Source organism: Odocoileus virginianus, chromosome 11, assembly GCF_023699985.2.
Source record: "Odocoileus virginianus isolate 20LAN1187 ecotype Illinois chromosome 11, Ovbor_1.2, whole genome shotgun sequence".
Lineage (NCBI taxonomy): Eukaryota > Metazoa > Chordata > Mammalia > Artiodactyla > Cervidae > Odocoileus > Odocoileus virginianus.
In genome coordinates this window covers 7,359,036-7,369,125 of record NC_069684.1, presented here as the reverse complement: position 1 = coordinate 7,369,125, position 10,090 = coordinate 7,359,036, and the positions used below count along the sequence as shown (strand labels likewise).

General features: G+C 35.2%; 1 protein-coding gene across 4 annotated transcripts in view; it reads right to left on the bottom strand.

Annotated features, from left to right (window-relative positions):
* The window catches only part of SYT14 (synaptotagmin 14), a 197,704-nt gene that overhangs the window by 10,228 nt on the left and 177,386 nt on the right, over nucleotides 1–10,090 (bottom strand). For 2 of the 4 annotated variants that reach the window (XM_070473882.1, XM_070473879.1), the window contains 2 exons: nucleotides 3,008–3,197; nucleotides 406–462 (listed from right to left, as the gene is read on the bottom strand). In XM_070473882.1, the coding sequence (XP_070329983.1) occupies nucleotides 406–462; nucleotides 3,008–3,197 (247 nt within the window). The remainder of the gene's footprint in view (nucleotides 1–405; nucleotides 463–3,007; nucleotides 3,198–10,090) is intronic. The other 2 variants (XM_070473883.1, XM_070473880.1) reach the window with 1 other exon arrangement.

Genomic DNA, 10,090 nt, shown 5'->3' with positions numbered 1-10,090 from the left:
GAGATGAACCCTCATTTCAAATAACTGTGTTTTCAATTTCTTTAGAACTCATGCAAATGATCTTCAGCATGTAGATCCATCATGTGTACTTCATATCAAAATTTCAATTAATTTTATGGAAATTTCAATATTTCTTAATGAAATATTTGTTTCTACATGAATCAATATAATGAATAAAAATTAAAACCTTTAATTTGAAAAGTTTTGCTAATTTTATAGATACTCTGAATACCATCATCCATAATCAGAGATAAATTCTAAGTTAGTTTTATTCAAAGTTCCACAGATAATAAATGTGCATTTTTTGGAAATCAACATGGTGGACAGCTTCACTGCTGGCAAGTTTTAGGGTATTTTGTTTTTGCATGAAAAGACAACATCCAATTAGCCTCTACAGGAACTCACCTCGGATTATATAAACCTGTCCACCTATCAAGTGTTTTAGACAACAGAACAGTCCATCTGACAACAGGGGGTGGAAAGCAGTAAAAGAAATAATGACCAGATGTCAATTGTTGGGTGAAAGAGGGTCAAAGGTTAGAATTAAAGAGGAAACGCTGTTCACTGGAGTGGAAGAACACAAAACTTTTAGCATCTTAATTCAGGTAGAGGGTTGAACAAAGGGTATGTTGGGTAAATTTCATGGAATGAGAATTTTTAAGGTCATTGTGTAATCCTAAGCAAAAATTACACTGTTTTAAAGTGGGACATCTTTATAATGATATCCTTATGGTCTAAAGCACATTGAACATAGAATCATGCAAATTATCAGACTATAAAAGACTGAATAAAAGTCATTAAAAGATCATTATAATTGTTATTTTGCTAAATTAAGTTTATCCATGCAATATTTAATATTTCCAACACTTTTATTACTCCCAGTGTAATATAAAACTAAGTTATGAAAACAGAACTACTAAAATTTTTGTTCCTGAATGTTACCATTGTTCTTTTGAGATAAAAATTGGATTAGTCAGTCTATAACACAGTTCAAAGCTTAGAACCCAGGTATATATGAAGGGTCACAATCTTTATATACAGTAGACAAACTGATAAAATTGTCTTCTATTTTACCTTATAAATACTTTATTTCATATAATAAAGATTAATGTTAACTTGTATTTACCTACTAGCTACCTCCCAGCTTACACCAGTAACTGTCCTAATACTGAAGCTCTAAATCTAAAATAATGGAAATCGCTATAACCTATTCTTTAACCTGAAAGACCTACAATGTGTTGTGGATGCAAATCTCTCTTAACTTGTTTATTATCCACTCCTGCCTCTACTCCCCATCTTTCATCTTAGTTCTGATGAATGTTTCTCTGTTTCTATCAGAGTGGCTTCAGCAAGGACAGAAAGACAAACGTATCATTTCATTCTGCTCCTTTCTAGCATTTCAAGTTAAAGATTTGTCAAAAAATTGAACTACTAGCTAAAGTAGGAATGGCAACCTGATGGCGTGTTACTAAACGTAATCCCAAATAATGTCTTATCTGTTACAGTGATTCAAAAACACTCAGTGTTTAGCAAATCAAGTAAAACTTCCTCCTGGTTTCAAGCAAGAGTACAGTGCTCCTTTGGAGTTATCACAGTTCTTTCCATGATTTTATCTTTCATTTACAAATTCTGGTCATTTAAATTACTTCCCAGGCCATTTGAGTTTGCTTTCCTAGTGTGGATTAATGAAAATAACCAAGTCACACTTCCAAAGCTGTTTAGTAATTGCTTCTTCCCTCCCTCTGAATTTTTCCTTTCGCAAGGAAAAAGGGGACAATAATAATTGCATTCTTTTTACGTGCCTTTATCTGATTTGAGTATCACAATTACCCTGTGAGATACAATCTTAATTTTACCGTAAGGAAACAGACTCTCGGAGTTAGGTCATTCGTCCAAGGGTAGAAATATAACCCTAATTTTGGCCTCTGACTTTTTAATGCAGGGACAGATACACTGTGTGATGTGTGTGAGAAGCAAGGTTTCCAGTACTACTGAGGGTGCATTAAATTTATTTTTGTGACTTTTCACTTTGATTGAAAAAAAAATAATTGTTAGAATACTTAGAAGTACAGTTAACTCAAGGGTGGAAAAAGTTTCCCCTCCTCCAACAATCATTTGCTACCTGGAGTGAAATACTGCTTTCAGCAAGTTTGTGAGAAATCATGAAACAAATTTAAGGGTGCCATCACTGTTCAAGATTTCCTTTCAAATTTTGAGTTTGGGCCATCAACAGCTTTAATTTTACAGAAATATAAAGAACTGCTACTCTCCCAGTTCATTTCTACAGATAACAGTCGACAGTTTGGGAGGTATACTGTGCCAATTTGTCTGTGCTTGACCCACTCCCACCTCCTGATCTAGGAGAGAGACGAGAGAGGAGAGAGAGGCTGATGGACAGGGTGGAGGGATGTATACCATCTCGCTTTCCTTCCCTAGCATCCAGCATAAACATCAAACTAGTCCTTATTCATTTTGTCGTGGTAAAAGCAAAGCATATTTCATTTAAGAGAAGACTCTGCTGGCAGTACTGATTTATAATTTTAAAGGAGGAAAGATGTAAAGAAATATTTTTTTTTCCTTAAAATTGTTAACGCAGACAATAAGGAAAAATACAGAAGGATACACATTAGTTCATAGTACTGCATGCAGAGAACACGTTCATCTTCAGTGAACAATAGCTATATATATATTCCTCACCATATTTGTGGGATATTATTACCTTAAGAAAAGACTCATAACTTTTTCTGGTATTAGAAGATAATGGCTATGATAGAGCTGATTTATTCTGAAGATGCTGAAAAATGTAAAGTCTTGTCAGCTTACAATTAATATTTTGATTTTCAAATCTTTCTACTTCCCAAATGACTGGAAATAGAAAACATGAAATAGATTAGCTGATGATTACACCATTATTGATTGGCTATGACTAAATGATAGGATTGAAGCCCTAACACTTAGAATCCCGTAAGTACAGAAAACATTAGAATTAAGAAAAGTTTTCACTCACTGGGTGGCCTGTTGGCTGCCAGGTTTTTGAAGTGGCTGCCTTTTATCACTTCTGCGGACAGCCTTCCAGTTGTGGCATTGTAGAGGAGACCAATGAGAATTTCTGGGACTGAGCCATGTTCAAGAGACTGACAGGAGGATGTGCTTTCACTGCACGACATTTCCGACACACTCATTTGGGAGTCACAACCCTGCAATCAAAAACGAGATCTTTCTAGTATTTTGTAAAAAAAAAGATATATTAATAGAAATGTTGGTAATGCCCTGTCTGTTGGAATGAGGTAGGTAAATCATGATAAAGATTAAGAGTTGCAAGCAAAATTCCCAAAATACTAGACTAGAAATGTTTTTTAGCAAATTTTGGTTTCTGGATCTCTTTTCATCATATGACAGTCAAAGGAATAACAGGAGATGAGGTTTCATAAATTCTTGCATGTTTGTATACAAAGAGAAGAGAGAAATTTCTTAAACTCATAGCTGTTAATGAACTCTTTCCCAAATGCAAAAAATTGTTTAAAGATTTACTGACCTTAAAAGACTGACACAGATTTAGACTCAATTACATTAAATTGTGCCTTTAAAGACACAGATTGCCAGACTTTGATTAAATAAGCAAAAAATCTGCTATTTATAAGTTGATATGTAAAACACTGACATATAGAAAGTTGAAAAAAAAAGGGTGGGAAAATATTTGCCATGCAAAAGAAATTTGGTGTAGCTACATTAGTATTAGCCAAGGTAAGCTTTAAGGCAATAATCATTTCTAGAGATAAACAGGTACACTGAATAATGATAACACTTCAAATTTACCAGGAAGATAAAGTAATTCCAAATTTGCATGCATGGGCTCAAAAGCAAAGATTTAGAAAGCAAAAACTGCCAGAACTAGAAAGGAAACAGGCAAATCTACAACCAGTGGATACTTCAGCATACTTTCAGTAACTGACCAAAGAAGGAGGCAAATAAATACAGTAATGGTGTAGAAGATTTGAATATCATGATAAGTAAAACTGACCTAATGGTAATATGCAGAACATCATACACTACAACTACAGAATATACATTTTCTCCAGCACGTAGTGGATATTTTTTCCTTTTTTTCACAATAGATTTTTACAAAAATATGTATTAAAAAAGCAAACAAATTTCAAATGATGGAAATAATTCAGAATTTTAAAAAAATCAGCTATAAATGCAAACTATCTTCTAGTGAAGAAAGAACTCCTATAAATTTGGAACTTAAGGATATAAATATAAATAACCCATGAGTACCTAAACAATAATGAAAATAAGTTACTTGAAAAGATGAACAAAAATAGATAAATGTTAGACAGTCCAATTAAGAAAATAAGAGACAAGGCACAAATAAAAAAATATCAGTAATGAAACGAGACACTACTATATATTCTAGTAGTGAAAAGATTTTTTGAAAATGAGTAAGAACAGCTTTCTTTCAACAAATTTGAAATTCTGATATAATAGACATATTCTTGGAATAATACAGTTAACCAAAATAGACACAAAAAGAAATATAATATCTGAACAGTCTTACTGAAGAAACTGAATTAGTAATTAAACAAATTTCCAAAACAAACAGAAAATAAAACAAAAAACTTTAGGTGGATGGCTTCAACAGTGATTTCTAATTAATCATACTAGTATTATGCAGGGTTTCCCTGATAGCTCAATTGGTAAAGAATCTGCCTGCAATGCAGGAGACCCCGGTTCAATTCCTGGGTTGGGAAGAGCCCCTGGAGAAGGGATAGGCTACCCACTCCAGTATTCTTGGGGTTCCCTTGTGGCCCAGCTGGTAAAGAAGTCTTATGCAAACTCTTTCAGATAGTAGGAGAAGAGGAAACATTCCCCCGTTTCCCATAAGAAAGCAGCAAGACCTCGGGACTTCCCTGGCGGTCCTGTGGCTAAGACCTGTGGTTAAGATTCACTGAACAGGGCACGGGTTCCATTTGTGGCTGGAGAACTAAGATCCCACATACCATGTGGTGTGGCTGAGCAAAAATAGCCAAACCTTAAGATCAAAACCTGATTGGGCATTATTAAAAAATTACAGAATTTTCTCATTCATAAACTCAGATTCAACACTAAATAAACACTGAGCAAACCAAGCTGAGCAACAGATAACATCATACTTAGTAGAATTTCTAATGTTTCCCCTTCGAAATTGGGGATGTGACAATGATGCCAACTATTACCACTGGCAGTCAGCGCTGCACTGGAGATTCCAGCTAGAGAAGGTCCTAGCCTTACGAAAGGCAATAAAATGAAATAAAAGGTACAGAGACTTGGACTGTCCTTATATACATTCTATACAGTTATGCAACCAGGAAATTGAAAAAGTCTGCAGATGTATCATAGTTGCAAAGGTAAAATTTAAGAATCCATATATTGCTATATACCAGCAGCAAATTCAAAAATAAAACTTACTTTGAAATGACATTTATTAGAGGATAAAATATAAAACATCTAGGAATAAATGTACAAATGATATGCAAGGACTCTATACAGAAAACCATGAATATTATTGAAAGAAATGTAAAAGTGCTGCATATACTGTGTTAACGAATTATAAGGTTCAATTTTGCCATATTCTTTCCAAATTGATTAAATGTAATCATAATTAAGACCTTAGACTTTTTGTGTGGAACTTGACAAACTAATTCTAAAATGTATGCAGTATATAGGCACGATGGAATAGCATTTCGTCTTAAGAAGGAAATCTTGCCATCTGTGACATGGATGATTCTGGAGGCCATTACGCTAAGTGAAATAAGTCAGTCACAGACACATACTGTGTGGTTTCCCTTCTGTGAGATATCTAAGATAGTCAGTCAGAGGCAGACAATAGGACGGGGGCTGCCACGGGCTACAGAGGCGACGTGGAGAGTTGTTCAGTGGGTATAAAGTGTCACTTATGCACAATGAGTGAGCTCTAGGGATTTGCTGTACAGTAATCAATTAATCTACAGTTAACAATAGTGTATTGTACACTTAAAATCTGTCAAAGGCTAGATATCACATTAAATGTTCTTACCACAATAAATACAATACAAGATAGGGGGCTCTGCTCTAATGAGTATCAAAATTTATAATAAAAGTTACATTGTTGAAGACAATGTGATAAAACAATGTATAACAGATTATTAAATAGAAAGCCCACTAATTAGTCTATGCATAACAGATGCAATTTACAACAAAGGTAGAACTATAAAGGGAAAGGATAGTCTTTTTAATAAATAGTGATAGAACAACAAGTTATTGACACAGAAATAAATGAAAATTAACTCTACCTCAAAATATACCCAAACCCCCCAATTCTAGACCTGAATATAAAAGGTAAAATGATGAATGTATACATTAAAATAACAGACTATATTCACCATCTCAGGGTAGGGGGAGACTTCCTTAAAGAGGACAGAAAAGCATTAATCATAAATTAAAGTTTAGTGAATCTAGAAACATTAAAATTAAGAATTCCTGAGCTTCAACTGAGACTTTTAGGATGGCGAAAAGGCAAAAAATCATCAGGTAGAAGCAGAGGTCTGAAATACATGTAGTTCACAATTAGCTCAAATTCCAAATATACTAGCTCAAATACCCATAGCTCTATAAGAAAAAGACAACAATATAAAAACACTTGTTTTTATACTTGAACCAGCACTTTCATAAAACAACGGCCAATAAAAATCTGAAATGCTGTTCAACTTCATTAATAATCAAGGAAAAGGAAATTAAAACCATGAGGTAACACTACATAACAAACAGATGGGCTAAAACAATACTGTGGTTAGGACACAGAGCAATGGGAGGCCTCATTTTTCCAACGGTTATAATGTAAAGTGATGTTTTCTCAAAATGTTAAAAATGCACAAACCATAGTATCTGTCAATTCCATATACTTATTGCCATCAGGAATATGTGTAATGCTTACCAAGATACATATGAAAGAATGTCCTTAGCAGTATTATTTATAATGGCCCTGAAGAGTAGAACAGATAAACAATTTGTGGTGAATTTATAAAATACAGCAACTATACTGCACATACAGTATATATACACTAGACAGCAATCAAACTCATTATAACTACATTTACAAACATGATTTTGAGTGAAAAATGCTGAACCTAAAATGATACTTAGCCATATGGTTCCATTTATTTAAATTTTGACAACAAAAGCCCAAAACAAAAACCAAAGACAGATCAGGATAATACTAAACTTTAGTATTTCAGATGCACGATGCATGAATAGATGGTAAAATGATAACGACAGTAAGAAAGTAATTAACTTATAAGTCAAAATTGCAGTTAACCCCAGGGGTGGGGAGAGAAAAGAGTGACTGGAAAGGACACAGGGGTTTCAGGGGGGTGCAGGCAACATTTTATTTCTTGACCTGGATGGTAGTTACATGGGTTGTACATTTCTGTCTTTTCCAATTTCTACTATGTGTTTGTGTGTGTGCATACTAAGTTGCTTTAGTCGTGTCTGACTCTGCAACCCTATGGATTGCAGCCTGCCAGATTCCTCTTTCCATGGAATTCTCCAGGCAAGAATACAGGAGTGGGTTGCCATTTCCTCCTCCAGGGGACCTTCTGGACCCAGGGATCAAACCTGCATATCTTTCTGTCTCCTGCATTGGCAGGTGGGTTCTTTACCACTAGCACCACCTGGGAAGCCCTCTATGCATTTGGTTTCACAAGAAAAAAAGGTTTAATGATACAAGGATACATTTATAATGATAAAAATTGTATAAAGATATGATAAAATATTTAGGATAAAATAATGATAAAATATTTAGGGCTTTCTTTGCACATTCCTAAAGGGATTTACTACATGAGTTAAAAGACAAACTAAAGAGCCTCTTGATGAAAGTGAAAGAGGAGAGTGAAAAAGTTGGCTTAAAGCTCAACATTTAGGAAACTAAGATCATGGCATCTGGTCCCATCACTTCATGGCAAACAGATGGGGAGACAGTGGGAACAGTGGCTGACTTTTTTTTTGGGGGGCTCCAAAATCACTGCAGATGGTGATTGCAGCGATGAAATTAAAGACGCTTGCTCCTTGGAAGAAAAGCTATGACCAACCTAGACAGCATATTAAAAAGCAGAGACATTACTTTGTCAACAAAGGTCCGTCTAGTCAAGGCTATGGTTTTTCTGGTAGTCATGTATGGATGTGAGAGTTGGACTATAAAGAAAGCTGAGCGCTGAAGAATTGATGCTTTTGAACTGTGGTGTTGGAGAAGACTCTTGACAGTCCTTTGGAATGCAAGGAAAACAAACCAGTCCATCGTAAAGGAAATCAGTCCTGAATATTCATTGGAAGGACTGATGCTGAAGCTGAAACTCCAATACTTTGGCCACCTGATGCAAAGAACTGACTCATCTGAGAAGACCCTGATGCTGTGAAAGATTGAAGGCGGGAGGAGAAGGGGACGACAGAGAATGAGATGGTTGGATGGCATCACTGACTCAATGAACATGAGTTTGAGTAAACCCCAGGAGTTGGTGATGGACAGGGAGGCCTGGCAGGCAGCTGTCCATGGGGTTGCAGAGTTGGATATGACTGAGCAACTGAACTGATACTACTATTATTCTACAACAAATTTTTAGATTTAAAAATTATAGATTTAAATGTTTAGATTTTAAGACTCTAAAAATGTCTTATATAAGTCTTCAAGTTTGAATTTAGGTTGGCTTATACAAATAATCAAGGAGAATTAATACTTACTTGGGGATTGTATTAACTCACTGGACTAATATTGAGAGGGATAAAAGTCTCCTATTGTCAAATCTAACTCTAAACCACAGAGGAGAAAGCCAAAAAAAAGATATATCTTATGTTCCTAAATCTTGGGTACACAAAACACATAGTTTGGTATGTTTTCATGACAGTTGGAGGAGAAAACATAATTTTAGTAAGTTTCAATTAGGATATATCATCACTTATGAAAATAGTGTCAGAAACATGCTCAAGCACATTTGGTGCGTTTGCTACATTAGGCTATTATACTAGCAGCATCTGTTAGAATATTGTGAAATGCATTTTTCATAGTATAGTATTTTTCATGTTAACCTACTGTCAGATAGTAAGATATGAACCTAATGTTTTCTTATTCACACATTAAGGTCATTAAGTGATGTCCCAGGAAAGTATGGGAAAGGTCTTTCTCACTCCTAAGAAAAACAGCTAACTTATCTCCCCAAAAATGTTGCTGCTTATCTGCTGCAAAAATGTCCTTGTCTCCAAGCCCAACAAAAAAAGAAAAGAGTGGTTAAGATCCTCGGTGATCACATTTTATTTCAGTAAGCCCTGCTGAAATATAGTAGTGTTTAACGGAATAAAGACTATTTTCTGAGGAGTTCATTCTGAATTTATACCTTAGAAAAAGTGCAAATCTCACAGCCTTTTCCACTGCCATCGGTTAACTGCCTATCCGGGGTTGGCATAGGTGTGCAGTGCGTGGGGATCACCGGAGGACGCTGCAAGCAGTTGAGACTAACAGTATAAACAGTAACTGGAGAGTAAAGACAAATTAAATGCAGATGCTCTGGACTCAAGTGGCATCTTCCCGTCGACGATTCCTCAGGGCATGTGGTTCCATTCAGCATGCATTCAGCAATGTCTACCTACTTTGCTGCAGACTCCATCATTAATTTATCACTAGCGCTTGCCTTGGTGGCAGTAACTGCAGGTGATTAACCCAAAGTCAGACCAATCCCAATCATAATTGGGTCTACTTAAAGGGATTGTCCCACAGGCTCCCTAAAGTGAAAGTATAACTTCTTCCCATAGAACATAATACTTCGTTTCTTTTTCACACTTCTTTTCTTTCCTCTTGAGTCCTCTGCCCTAGGGTGAAGGATGATAAGCAATTCTGTAGGAAAAAAATGGTTTAATTTCTCTGAGAAATAAACCAACTCTATTTAATATTTACCATAAGCAGAATGAGTGCTTATGATAGCCCTTACATGTCCTTATGCTAATAGGTTAAAAACAGGTAGGAACTTGTAAATATAGAGAGAAAAACATAAGATTAAAACATATAATACAACAGAACTATTAGGTA